General features: G+C 38.0%; 2 protein-coding genes across 6 annotated transcripts in view; one reads left to right on the forward strand and one right to left on the reverse strand.

The window, feature by feature from the left end:
- Nucleotides 1-3437: 3437 nt before the first annotated feature.
- mpl (MPL proto-oncogene, thrombopoietin receptor) lies at nt 3438-10530 on the forward strand. Its single transcript, XM_004562134.4, has 12 exons — nt 3438-3632; nt 3889-4006; nt 4342-4511; nt 4973-5124; nt 5997-6132; nt 6224-6335; nt 6567-6736; nt 7181-7323; nt 7688-7868; nt 8104-8185; nt 8348-8435; nt 9116-10530. The coding sequence occupies exons 1-12, from the start codon at nt 3539-3541 to the stop codon at nt 9572-9574; spliced, it is 1905 nt and encodes a 634-aa protein (XP_004562191.3). The 5' UTR covers nt 3438-3538; the 3' UTR covers nt 9575-10530.
- Nucleotides 10531-13309: 2779 nt separating this feature from the next.
- ddah1 (dimethylarginine dimethylaminohydrolase 1) overlaps nt 13310-14990 on the reverse strand; it is an 82674-nt gene continuing 80993 nt past the window's right edge. For all 5 annotated transcript variants that reach the window (XM_076876087.1, XM_076876088.1, XM_076876086.1 and 2 more), the window contains one exon: nt 13310-14843. In XM_076876087.1, coding sequence (XP_076732202.1) covers nt 14727-14843 — 117 coding nt within the window. In that variant the 3' untranslated portion in view covers nt 13310-14726. The remainder of the gene's footprint in view (nt 14844-14990) is intronic.

Consider the following 14990-nt stretch of genomic DNA (forward strand, 5'->3'; position numbering starts at 1 on the left):
AGCCAAAAATGGGATGTGTTGCAATTTTCATTACTAAAGTCAACCATAATTAGAGGACAAACATCTTTCTATCATCTTGTAAAAAAACTTTGTGATTGTGGCTTTTGTGTTGGCCACACTGATCATTTCTTTCAGAAAGATAGTATCCATCATAGCTTTGCAGCATACATTTAAAAAAATGAGTAGGTATATAAGGATTCTTCACCTTCAAGTTTGAAGGCTGTTCAAATGTTTTGGTGCACAAAAGCTTCACCAAGTTTGCTTTCAGTTTGTTCAATATTGTTTTCCTAGATACTTAGAATCCATGTGAAAACAGCCATTAACTAGCTCTCTGGGTTCACCACTAGTCGTTTGCACCAATTAGACGAGACATTATATTGCATCAGTGCAGTCACCTGGCCCGTGCTCAGAAACAGGTCCTTCTGTAATTATAGTCAGTGTCCAGTGGCTACAGGATACCTCATTTGAGCTCCTTAATCATTTGCTCTGAGATATTAGCTTGCTACACTTGGCTATATAAAGTCTCCACAACATTGCCGTTGGTAGACTTGACCATTGTTTAAATGATTACAGTGCTCATGCTTCATATTTGATGCTAGGTTTCTTTCACATTTTGCTTACACTGATTCCTTGTGTTGAATTTATTACTAACATGGAGGATGTCTAAAAGAATTTAAAGCATCTGATGTTACTGTGGCGCTTTCATATACTCTTAACCCTTAATTCAGTTTTCCTGATTCTTCAGTGTCTGCCTTAAGGTAAGCTGACTTGAGGATGACATAAAACTCCAATTTTTAGAAATATGTTTTCTAATAATGTGGATGAGATATCTGGAACTGTATTTCTTTTTTTACATCTTTCTTCTACACATTTTTCAGTTTTGAGTATCTCAAAGGATTATCTCAATGATAAATAAAGTAATTACCTCAGCAAAAGACTGTAACACACCTGGCAAGAAATATATGAGCCTTTCTTCCTTGAGGTGCACACAGACATCAGCAAAAATACTTTTTTTGTTTTCTTCTTCTTTTGTATTTTTATTTATAACTTTACAATGAAGTGTTTACAACTGTAATGGCAGTGTCTGTAAGTGTAACAGGACCTAAAAGTGACGAAGACGACTTAAGAATGCGAAAAGTTAAGCAAGAGCATAATTTATTGTCTTGAGGTTGAATGCAGAGTCGAAAGTATAAAATCCACTGAGTGTAGACAGACTGCTCTGCGGAATAGGGAAGTGGAGACACGTGGGGGAATTGAGACACAGGTGCTGATAATAAAAAGATACCTTCTAAACGCAGACAGGAAACTCTCACTGGAACATGCTACAAAAATAACATGGAGGAATCTAGACAGAAACCTTAAAGCATAATATCAAAAAGCTAAAACTCCTTCCTAGAATAAACAAGCAGTAAAAAAAAAAAAAAATCTAAACCTTAAACACAGAGAAGAAGAAAAAATAAAAAGCAACCCAAAATTAACTAAGGATTCAAAACTTTCAAAATCACCACAAAAGCCACAGAATACAACACAGTGCCTATTCATTTATAACAGGAAGTCTACAGAAAAATATTCTTAAATTCTCTCCAGCTGTCAGAACCTGTTATTTCTCAGTCGCTCATACATACCTTAACAATAAACAACAACAACATAAGTTAGCTTTTTTATATTCAGTCAAGCCAACAGAAGTTTAAACTGAGCATCAGAATGAAGGAGAAAGGTGATTTAACTGACTTTGACGTGGTTGTTGGTTCCAGACAGGGTGGTCCGACTATGACAGAAACTGCTGCTCTACAGGGATTTTCATGCATGGCTATGTCTCGGGTTTACAGAGGTTTACTGAGCATCCGTTTTCTGGATGAAAATCCCTTGTTGATGTCAGAGGTCAGAGCAGAAATTTGAAGGAAAAAGGGAGTCAAGCCAGGTACTAACAAAATGCATCACGTGAAGTAGCAGTTGAGTGTAAATGTAAAACCTGTCTTTTCACAATCTGATAAATATCTTGAACAGGATCTCCGTTAGTCTCAGTCGTAGCCTTGGCTTTTGTTCCTGCGCTCTCCAACATACCTTCACACACATAATCCGCATTTCTCAAACACATAAACACATACAAGCTTTTTTTTATAGAGCTAACATGCAAAATTCATGTCAGAGAAAAGATATTTTTAACAGGACATTAAAATATTTCTGCTACTATCTAAATATTGATTAAGTTTAATAATAAACACAACTCCACAGCAAAGCTTTGGTGTTTAGTTGCAGTTCAGACAATCTTTGTGGTAGGTCCTCAGCCTCAGGTGTGTCTAAACAAACAAACAAAAAGCCAGTCCTCTCAGAGATTGGTCAACTTTGGTAGCTGGCAAATCGCATGGCATCAACCATAACCAAACATTACGCAAGGTTAATAGTTTCTTAATAACACAGTCAAGTATGTGGATACCATTAGTGCATCTCAAATTATAGTCTATGATTTTTTTTGTTAAATAATTCAACTGGAAAGGGTAAACTTTCAAATATTCTCTATTCATTACACATAAAATGAAAAAAAAAATCCAAACCTTTTTTGTTTTAATTTGGATGATTATGGCTTATAACTAATGAAACTCTGAAAAGCAAGTTAGTTAGACTCAAGGTTTTCATTTCATGGTAGCAGAGATATATCAGACATATCTGTGGTGTGGTCAGCACGCATCAAATGATAAGTTTGCTTTTCTGCTCTCACGTGTTTCATTATTACTGTGTTCTAATGACATAAGGTGAAAATTATTTTCTTTTCTATACACGTCTGTGCAAAACAAACAAACCGCCCCCCAAAAAAACTTTAATATAGTTTTAAATAAGATCTTTCGGCGCTTTCCAGTTGCAAACATCAGAGGCATCACTATACAATGTATATACTACTATACAATATAATCCATACTTTTTCTTGTGGATAAAGCCAGATTTTTCTTTTTTTTTTATTTCCATCGTGACAAATAATAAAAATTATTTAAACAAAGTTAGCTGGAGGATGAAGTTTATACGTAAACATGGACTTTTTGAGATGTTTTTGAAGTTCAAAACTGTGCACTGCGCTCTGCAATGCTGCAGTAAGTCAGGAAGCGGTTAATTAGCAAGGTTTTTTTTTTCAGAGGTTAAAACCTCGCTTCTCTGTTCATCAGTAGGAGGAAAACATTGGCAGACTGAATTAATATCTGTTGAAGGTGGTCACCAAAGAATTTGAAGCACCCGAAGAACCTCATTTGTGTTCTTCGGGTTCTTCCTACATTTTCCGAGGTGTCACATTCTCTGCGATTAGCCTTTCACCGCAACCTTTTTGTTTATTTACGTCTAATCAGTCCATCTGCCTCTTCTTGGTGACTACTTCTGCTGTACAGAAAGCTTGCTTCCTGTTTTAAGCACAACCCTTCAATCCTTACCCACCCTTGCCTACTTAAAACCATGCATAGGAAACAGCGTACACACTGTATATACACAAGCCTGCACCGGTGTTAATTTGATGGCCATGGTGGTTTAGAATTTCACAGCGCCTCAATTCAAGATGAATTTCCTCTACAGATTGGGAATATTCCTTAATATTCTGTGGATACAAGCTTTCTTTGTGCCTGGATTACAGTGTAATCTGTCAGAGGAAGGTAGGGCTTGAAGGATGGTTTATTTATCAACACTGGAGTATAAACTGATACTATGCAACCACACACTATTGCCAAAATGTGAAAATGGGAGCAATACAGATACTCAGAGCACGTTTCTTTGTTAGCGGGGCATAAGGCATTAATATGAACTTTGGGCTCCTTGTTAACTTGAATGCAATGCCCACAATGTCTTTTTTTTTTTTTTTTTTGTATTTCCAATATTCTTCATTTATTGTGTTTGTCATTTTTGGAGCAGATGTTTTGTTCTTGAAGGATGAGCCTAATCCAAAGTGTTTCTCTCGGACAACATTTGATTTCACCTGCTTCTTCGAGACTGCAGACAACAGGACTTATAATTTGTTCTACTCTATAGAGTATGTTAAACACTGTGAATCTACTGAACTTTCTGTATTATGAAAACTATTAAATACTATTTATGCATTGTGTTTAGACACTTTTTGATACTTCTGGCATGCTACTGATATTTATTTATTATTCTATGTGCACGCTTCTGCTGTATACTGACTACATTTTTAGGAAAGTTCTTAGTTAGTTAGTTTTTTTATTGATTGACCATTTTAATGGTTTATGCACGATAGTCGCCTGTATTGCATTTCTTCTTACTCGCAAGGCAAGATGTTTAAAACTGTTTTATTAGCTCATTAATGAGCAGCCCTGCCTGCTGTTTTTTTCTTTCATCCCAATCAAGCTCTCCAGCGCAGAGGTGTGAATTATCCGTCCAGAGAACAGAGAAGGGAACTTTGCTGCACATCTGCTCTTTACCTGAAGTTATGTGGTTTGTTGACTGCATCCTTACAGTCACTGAATCCTTTACGAACGCCACCATCTACACTCGGACTGTCTTTATGAACGATCATGGTAAGACATCTTGTCTTTTCAAAACTGAATTTTTCATCACATAAAGAGTATTGAAGAAACTTTACTTAGATACTGTATATTACAAAATGTAAAACATTTTCATCTTTTGATAAAGGTGACGAATAGATGCTGAGTGTTATGGGTTAGATCAAAAATAAGTTGCAGTGAACTGGAATTTAGGTTTTGCATCCTTGAATCCTAGTTTAAAGGACGGGAAGGCTTTAGGATGATTTGCAAGGAAGTAACTATGTTGATTAAAAAGAGAGAAGAAAACACAAATAGCATTGCTAACTTATTGTGGGTATCACCAGTTAACTAGAAAGTCAGGGGCCACCTCAACCTTTGCCAAGGCACTAGTCAATTATTCCCACCATCTTCCCACCTATAATCCAATACTGTGTTCTTCCTTCTGTGATGATGTCCCAGCCCCAACTCCTAAACCCGAGTGTTTTTTCTTTTAGTTCTTTTAGATCCACCAGTTAATCTGTCTTTACACCCAAATGGCCAAGTGGGACAGCTGAATCCTTCATGGACTTCAAACATAAAAGACGTACTAGTGAAGTACAGAATTGAGTACTCCTCTGAGGTCCTTTACAAGGAGTTAGATCTAGAGGTACACACAGCTGCTCTCCTTTGTCTTTCAGCTGTTCCCTTTAGGAGTTGCTGCAGCAGATCATCTGTTGTCATCTGACACTACACCCAGCATCCTCTGTCACACCAACGCTCTGCATGTCCTCCTTTCATAAATCTTCTCTGTGGTCTTCCTCTTTTCTTCCTGCCTTGCAGCTCCATCTTAACCTTCAATTGTCCGATACATCCACTGTCCGTCCTCTGCACATGTTCAAACCATCTCAGCCTTGCCTCGCTAACTTTATCTCCAAACGGCTCAACCTAAGCTGTCCCTCTGATGTGCTCATTTCTAATTTTGTCCATTCTGGTCCATTCTTGCTTCTACTGACTTTCATTCCTCTTCTCTCCAGTGCATACCTCCATGTCTCCAGAATCTCTTCCACCCGCTCCATGCTCTCGGTACAGATCATGTTGTCTGCAATCATCATAGTCCACAAAGACTGAGTAGTCTATTGTGTTTTCATCGGTCACCCATTGTGAAGCCTTAGGGTGCTTCACAAAGCAGCTTCCCTTTCTAGACCCTGGGGTTAAGACCATCTTTATAATTCTTCAAGTGTTTACGGCTCAACTGCTGTTCATGACAACTGCATTGGATGTGAATTTTTATACAGCTCCCCAAAGTCTATGAAGGTTTGAAGTTATGCATTTGGTGGTTAGTTGTTATAAAAGTCAGTCTAAAGACTGCCTAAATATAGAATTCCATTTACTGTCAGTTTGCTGATAACCAGTGCCAGAATTACCAAATGATTCATGAGCTCTGCCTTCTGAGACTGACTCATCTCGTTGTAGCTTATATTTTTGTGGTTACTTTTTTCAAACAAAGCTTTATGATGATGCTTTTGATTTCTACCTAAGAAAGAGGACACACTGGATTCTCTAAAAGAAGGCGAGGAGGTTAAAGTGCAAGTCGCTATTAAACTTGATTCACCTTTTGATGGCCTTTGGAGCAGGTGGTCAGATCCTGCGCGAGCTGTGGTCCCCCAAAGTGCAGGTGCGACCAAGCGAGAATTACAGAGAGAATAAAATGGTACCCATTGAACAGCACCTGGTTGCTCAGTAATGATCTTTTCCATGCTTTTCAGATGACACTGCACTTTTATGCTTCACCTCTGACCTGAAAAATGTCACCTGTCACTGGAATTCGAGCAAATATGATAAAAACAACTTTGGACTTTTTTACCAAATCCTTCACAGGTAACACAAAACACTCATTCATCACTTCATGAATTATTACGCACAGGTCATTTTTCCATCCACCTGTGTTGTGGCACAAAAGCATCCATCCAAGCATCCTTCCATCTTATTGTCACACAGTTTGAGCACTAAAATACTCAAACTAATCCAGAGTTTTGAACGGGTCAGTTCAACAGAAATGTATATGAAACTTTTATTTTCTGTGATTTGACTTTGTTACAACTCTTGTAGCAAGACCTCGAGGTGGACGAGTTGGACTGAATGTGTGGCTGATGAGAAAATCATTGACCAGTGTTGTTTCCATGGAGGAGAGTCCAGGGAAGTCAGGGTCAAGCTCACAAACATCTCATGTCCAAAAAGGAGGACTTTCTACACTGGAGCATTTACACTCAGCAACTCCAGTGAGTGGCATTTAATTGTTTTATTTCTATCATTCTTGGTTATTTTGCATGTGCGATCTGTGTTTAAACTAAAATTGTTTTTTTTTTGCTTTTTTTTTTTTTAAATCAAGAAGCAGCTCAGAAAAGTCCCCATTATTAACCAACTGTGCCATGAATGACTAACTGCTACTTTAGTTTGTATGCTGAAGTTTTGCTTCTAAGAACATGCTCATACATTTACTCAGATCTTTCAGTCATATAAGTGATTAATATATACAACAGTCCTCTGGTCAGTTGTGAACATGTTCAGACTTGGTTTACCTTTCAATTTGGAGGAAAGGCAGAGGTTTGTTAGCTCTTAAGCTTGCCTGGATGTCTTGAAGGAAACTTTCAGTTAGGTTTGTGGGCTTCCTTTTCACTGATCAAACCTGAGACAAGGTCTTATGAAAGATTTTTTCTTTGCAGTCAAAACATCCCCACCAACTCATCTGAAAAGAATCCTCAAGAAAGATAAGTTGTGCTTGAAATGGGACGCTCCTCTTCCGTCACTGTCAAATTACCTACAGTATGAATTTGACCACCAGCTGAAAGAATATGAAGGATGGAAGGTAAGTAGCTGTGTATGTGTGCGCTGTCTTTACTGACATCCAAGGGCCATGTTTGAATTGAATATATCTTCCTTCCTGCGCTTTAGATTCCTTTCAAAACTATTTAGAATTATCATGATGGCACATATTCTGTTTGTGGACCAATGATATTAGGTCTAAGCAGTGTCAAGCAGTGTGAAGGCTGCTTGATCTTTCCAGCAGATGGCGCCAGCGTTGAACTTTTTCAGTTTACGTGCAGCCAGCCCTTTAAATCACATGCATGAGTGCATTTTAAGAGAAATCTCAAAGGTGTTGTCAAAGAATGCAAAGGAAATAACAGACTATAATCATATAATAATGTGATTTGGTTCCCTTTCTGTTTCAGTATTTCCGTCCAGAGATAGTAAAGGGCCCTAAGACAGAAGCATGTGTTGAGGTTCCAGCAGGCAGCCAGTACAGAGTCAGGGTCAGAGCTAAACCCGCTGGGCAAATTTACTCTGGCTTCTGGAGTGACTGGTCCAATGTGTTCACTGGTGAAAACCCCCGTGACTCCCTCAGTTACACAGGTAAGCCTCCAGCAAGATCAAAAATTCAATAAATACAAACTTGACCATAAAGTAAAATAAAAAGTATCACTAGGTAGAGATGAGTAGATTACTCCTTTCTAAGAACTAGAAGCAAGTAGTTTATTTAACTTTTAGTAGTTTGAAATGTTATCTTTAAGTACAATGATGTTCTTTGTTGCTGTAAGGGAACAAACAGATATGATACATTTCAAACTTGGATGCATTGCATTTTCAGGCGTGTTGCTCATCGTGTGTATCCCAGTGTTTATACTGATAACAGCCACCACCAGCACCATCGTGTGTGCCCTGCACATCAGGTAGATTTTATTTTTCTCACAGCTCATTCAAAATTTTAATCACCTATAAGAAAATCCAAACCAAGATGTTCCCTTTCTTTTATAAGGGTTTTTTTTTTAACTAAATTTTATGACATAAAAAGATTTAAGGACATGTTTCCTCTCTTTTGTGCATTTTTATAGGAAAGTCAAGCAGTATTTTTGGCCACCAATTCCAAACCCTGAGAAAGTCTTGCAAGGCTATCTGACAGAGATCAACACGCAGAAAAGGGTAAGTTATTTAACTGCATTACAGGTACTTTCATCCTTGTTTTCTTGGAAAAATGGACTAGAAACAGATATTATGTGGGATCACAAAACTCCTGCAGGCCCACCCATAGCAAAAAACAGCAACTATTTATTGGAATACTCTGATCTGTATTTTATTTGGTTTTGGAAAATATCTACAGTATGAATTTAGATTAGTTTTGTGACATCTTTGTGGCATGATGATAAGGTTTCACACTCTCGTTGTATAAAAAAGTGCTTGCTTTTAAATGAATTAATATTAATGATACTAATAAATGGTGATCTTTTAACTCATCACAGTATCTAATACAGTAGAAGTCTATACTGACAGTCAAATTCATGGTGGAGAACTAGAGGCGTGTCCCTCGTGATTCTAACCTGATGAACTACCTTCTTGTAGACTTCTCCACTGAAAAGTGCTGCTTCGTCTTTGGGCTGTAACCGTAGATTCCGCTCTGATCACCAGTGTTACACATCAAAGTCAGCAAGGATTTAAATGCATTTTTTACATTTAGATGTCAAAAAATATTTTGATCAAACTAACATCAGTATGTTTTTTGTTTTTTTTGTAAGAAAAACAAAAGTTAAGCTTGCTCCAAATGAAAGCACTTTTCAAATGACATTTTTTTTTCCTTATTAAAAATAAATCCCTGTACACTATAGGATCATCTTGTTCTAGAAAAGATGTGCTCCGAGGAAAACACTACATCTGTAGTGGAGATCATGTCTGAAGAAGAGGTTTCCGAGTTTAGGAAGCCGTCAGAAGAATTCGCCGAGCTCCTGTCATCAGAAGGGAGCTTCACCAGCAGCGAACTGGTAGATGGAAGCCCGGGGACAGAAATCTTTCCAGACTACGTGACTCTCAACAAAGACAGTATCTTTCTCTGCTCACCAGCAAACATTTACATACATGAGCATGTGACAGAGAAAGGAAACCATGAGATAGGAGATGAGTACCTTCCCACGTGTTCCTGCTCTGATGGCTCCGTCTGCTTCTCACCTTGCTTATGCAGTGACCTTCTTAACCATTCATATTTGCCTCTGGCAGAGCCTGCAGAAAAATTCAGCTGCAAGGTCACTGCTGCAAGGAGTCCCGGAAACATCTATACTAACTTTCCATAAGAAGAACAAAAAGTGTAGCAAGTGTTTGGTTTTTTTTGTTTGTTTGTTTGTTTGTTTGTTTGTTTGTTTCCATCAGTGCAAATCTTCTGTACAGTAATCTCTGCCCTTTGTACTGTTTGGCTGTAAAAAAAAAAAGGCTACAAAATGAAAACAGAGCTCAGCTATGAATTATTTGAGCCTTAACACATTGTTTGGCCCAAGTAAAGAAGCGATTCCACAAAGTCGTCATCAACGGTCAGCCCTGATATGTAGTCTTTTAGGATCAGATGGTATCAGATTTGGAGTTTAAGTTTTTGGTTGGCAGGATTTTACAGCGACTTTCATCTTACTTTCCATCGTCAAATTGTATATTGTATGCAGGGCTGTCTCTATCTTGTGTGAGAGAAAATGGTGAGACTATGAGTCTGTGACTGCATTCAGTGGTGTGACCAATTAAGAATCATTTCTGAGTCTTGTGCTATACTCAGCCATATGCTCACAGGATCCCTCTGCGACACGTTCCGGCTCATTCACACTGCCGCTGTTTATGGAGCAGAGAGTCTTCCGCAGCTGCTTATATTTCATATAATTTAAAGTTGTTATGTTAACATTTCTTTTGGGGGAGTTTTACACTATTGTGATACAATTTTGTACATCGCAGTAATGGAATGCAACGGAGTTTGCTTTGGACCTTGGTGTAGAAGATGTACATTCTTTCTGTATGCTGTATAAAGCAAATTTCCCCTTAAATGTTACATTGTTGCCAAGTGAAGGTGACACCCGAGTGTTTTTTCCCCTTTCACTGTCCTACCAATGTTGTATAGTGATTGTACGTGTTACTTTTTAGACATTTTTGCAACTTCCTTTCTTTTTTCTTTTTTAAAGAAAGTACAATAATAACTGAAAAAAGTGTTAATTATGCATTACAATGTTGTTTTCATGTTTTGCAGTTTTGACAATAAAATTTAACAAAATTATATTCTTTTTGGATTTTCTGTAGTCACTGAACCATTTAGGCTTTGACTGGTATTACATTTCAAAGCGAAACCCAGGAGATGCTCAACATTTTACATATTTGCCTCTGGCTGGGCCTGCAGGTAAGTTTAACTGCAAGGTCACTGCGGCAAGGAGTATCAGAAACATCTATATCAAGTTCCCCTAAAAAGAAAGAACAAGGTAAGAAGTGTACTTTGTTTCCAGTGGTGGAGATTTCATGTACAGTACAATATGTAAAGTTGGCTGTGAAAAGGATACAAAATGAGGGTTAGGGCTCAGTGGTGACTTATCGGATGATTAAAAGAAGTGTTTCCATAAAATAACAACGATAAATTTTTTCTATTAAGGCTTTTAGAACAAAAACGTTCACGTCAGACTTCATCTTCTTGCTTTTCTTGCCTCCACCTAAATAACAGCTACAGTATCCTACCTTGAGATAACTTATTTTTATTTTTCAAAGCACAAGCAGTCTTTCTGTGTGTTATACTTTTACTGTCAGTAGGTGGTGGTAGAGATCAGCAGGTGGGCTGTTGTCACAGTAAGTCCTTCTCAGACATGTGGGCAGCTACACTACATGACAGAAACTGGGAGAACATTTAGATTTTGGCCGAGTCTTAAGTTTGTATTTTTATCATACATTCACACACACACAATATCCCCGTAAGCAATATTAACTTTGTAGTAATATGAGTAAACTGGTGAGGATGTTTCACTTCAACTCTGTCATAAAAAACAAACAAAAACCAACAGACACATTACAGCTAGATGTTAATTTATTACACAAAATAATTGAAAGGCTCAATGTAAGATGATTCAAATAATTATCACTCACAAATTGTACTTAAGACCTGAGATGAAACATGGGAAATCACAACATCACGACCACTGGTGCGGACGAGGGAACCAACAAGAAAATGAACAAGAATTCTTTAACAAAATCACTGCACTGTTTGGGAACACCGTCTTCAAAAAGCAAGAACTGCATTAAATGTTCATTCAAACATTTATTGAATATTTTGGTGTCACTCGGGGAGGTTGATGATTTTAGATAATGCCAGCTCTTGACACAGTACTAATCAGACAGTGTATGACTGTATCACTCACTGGTTGAGAATCACAAATGGCTCTGCAACTACTGTATGCTATCACCCCGCATCCAGCCAGCCGCCTTCTGTAAAATATACTGCTGTCGCACTTTAATGGCACATCTACAGCGTTCGCCAGACTGTATGATATCATGGCCATAAATTAGCCCACAATCGTCTATGAGGCAATCGCAGAGGGTGGGAGAAAAGCGAGCTATGAGAGGGAGACAGTTGAGAGAAAGAGAGAAAGCTTAAAAGAGTCAGTGTTTACTGGCGTACAAGCCTCTCCTCCCAACAAGAATTCTTTCCATGTTTCATCACTGCCCACTTGCCCATACACAAATGTCTGTGGAGGGAGGTTGACTCACCTCATGATGTCATTTCCTTAACTTTCACTTGCAATCAGGGTGAGAAACGACATGGTTTGAAATCTGATGGGCTTTAACATGCATACGGTGTAACACAGTATACGTGTTTACGTATGCTATGTTGCCATGTTTACAGGCCCTAAAAACGTGAATTCAGCAACAACAGGAATAAGGCCACCGAGGCAGGTCAACCTTTCAGCTCCTACTGGGACGCAACACATGGAAACACAGCAAACAGCTTGTTCTGTATTTGAGTACAAACTCTGACTGCAGTGACATTTGGTCCTACTGGGTTCTGTGAGACAGACAGAGTTTCCCAGCAAGATCTTAGTCAACAGTGGAGTGAAAACTGCCATACAAGGGGGGAAAAAAAGAAGAAAAAATTAGAGTAATTAACGACACTGGCACAGTTAATGATGTGAGAAAACTACACTGCCTTCAGAATCATTCAGCAGGATTGAAGTCATTGATTTTCCAGAGAGGCACTGTAGATTAAAAGAAGCAGAGGTGTTCTGTTCGAGTAAATGAAAGTCTAGGTCAGAGTTTAATAATGAAAACACTAATTTTCCACCTCTGTCGGGTTAGGGTTTCTAAGTCTTTCTTACATGTCTGTCATCCCCTCTTTGTTTATACAATGTTTACATCAACAAAACGTTACAAAACCACTGCAATATAGCATCACTTGACCAGTTACTGCCATAGACTGTATATAAAAGATGGATACAGCTACACATTGGTTTGCAAGGAGCATTTTTGTCATCACCATCTTAATGTTTTGAACCTGGACGAGCAAGAAGTAGATCTGACTAAATAAAACAAAACAAAAAACAAGTAACATTGGACGCTAAAGAATATCCTGCTTCATCTTTACCTTTACGTGTTTTACCCTAAATAGATCATCATTTAAAATCAATTAAAACAATGCCATATTGTTTTAATTGATGCCGATACGACGGCATTGTTTTATCGGACACCAACTGAGACTATAAACTCATCCATGTTTTCTGAAGTCATACAACAAATGCAAAGTAGGATCATTTTCTTATAGACTTCCATACAATCCATGATCTTTTCTTCTTTTTTTAACAAGAGGTGTCGCCCCCTGGTGCCCATTATAAGTAATGCAGGTTTAAGGCACTTCCACACATGCGTAATTTTTTTGTTTTCTTTTTCCACCGGTCTGGGAGGTGACATCCATCTTTATATATAATCTTCAGTCACTGGTAGCTTCTCTAAATAACAAGTTATAATGCAAAAAAAAAAAAAAAAATCACTGTAATCACCAGAATCTCACATCTTCACAAGGCTTTTCAAGTTTTTTAAGAACTGTATTTTCAGAATAAGAATTATTTTCAGAATAAGAATTCACAATATTTGTTTGAATTAATAAGCAATGTTATGGTTTTGGAAGTTTGTTTTAGCACCACTTGTAAAGGAACAGTACGGTGGCCCTGAGAGGCCAAATGGACTGCAACTTAAGAAAACACCAGAAATAGGAAAAATGACAACGGAAATAGGAAAAAACACAAGGGAAGTGTTTCTGGGGAGACAATAACCTCACGGACCAGTTGCAGGAACCCAAAACATGGTAGGCGTGTTTTATCATGATTCATATAATACTAATGACGGATTTTCAGGCTAATAGTCAGGCTAACACACTTACCTCTCATCTTTTCTTTCCACACAAAACCAATAGATTCTCCACTTCTTTTAAGTGTCTCCCAGTGCAATCTTAGCATATTTTGGTTCCTGCAACTAGTCCGTCGGGTTATTGTCTCCCCAAAAATACACCTCCCTTGTGCTTTTGGAAATCTGTTCTTTGCTATTTCTTTTTTCCTATTTCCGTTGTGTTTTGTGTGCTTTTGAAGCATTTTTCTTATTGCTGGTGTTTTCCTAAGTTGCAGTCCGTTTGGCCTCTCAGGGCCACCATAGAACAGAAGCAATTTGACATACAAGAGGAAAAAAAAGTGTAACTGCAACAATCACATTGAGATTTTATATCACATCGTAGCAGGACTTGCTCCAAAACACAGTTCTTGAAGAATTAGTGCATAATTCATTACATAAGCAAACACACAGAAAAATTAAATCACAGTTAAAAGGGTGACCATAAACAATGCACATCAATTGTATCATTTTTATTTGTACCCAAATGATTTCTGAATTAGCTGAATTATTAATACATCTGAAGTCAAATGTTGGTAAGACCATACTGTACAGAGACAACAGCTGACAGGTCCCACTGGGTTTCACCAGCGCTCTGTTCTGTGTGGTTCAGAGTTGTAAACACTGGACAGTAAGTAAGTGTGGTTCTACTAATGTGGTTCTACCTGCTGTGCAGGTTAAAGGGGAAATTCAACATGGCACATGGTTGACTAATCTGATCTGGGATCAGGTCTTTATCAGATACACTTGTAATTAATGACAACAGCTTGTATACAAGTGAAGCAGCATATGCTATTGGAAAATACAAATGAATTAATAAGGAGAAAATTTGACGAACATATTGTATTTTAAATCAACTGAACTATTCTTTCAAACTTTTAATTTTATTTTAGTGTTTTGGAGTGAAAGGGTAGACAGATTACTCCCTTTGCCCCTCAGCAACATTAAACTTCCCTACACCTCCTCTGTATACCAGGATGGTCAAACCTTGGGATCCATGGTGATTAGTTAAAGGCTCCGCGTGGTTACCATGCACTGAGAGACCCCGAGTGACCCCGCTCAGATGTTTGCCTTCTTGTTGATCAGTACAGAGCAGCATGTTAGGGCTCCATCCACTTTGACCTTCTCCAAGTTGGACATGGGTATCAGCATGTGGTCCTTCAGCTTCTCAAACACCTGCAGGACACACAGACAGGAGCGCAGCTAGGAATTAGCTAATTTTCTCTGTTCATTTCAATTCAGTAGAATTAGAAAAGGCTAAAGAACAATCTAATGTGAAGTAGTTAAGTTGGAAGTGGAACATACGTAACACTTAAGTTTGTT

This window comes from Maylandia zebra, linkage group LG17, assembly GCF_041146795.1.
Source record: "Maylandia zebra isolate NMK-2024a linkage group LG17, Mzebra_GT3a, whole genome shotgun sequence".
NCBI lineage: Eukaryota > Metazoa > Chordata > Actinopteri > Cichliformes > Cichlidae > Maylandia > Maylandia zebra.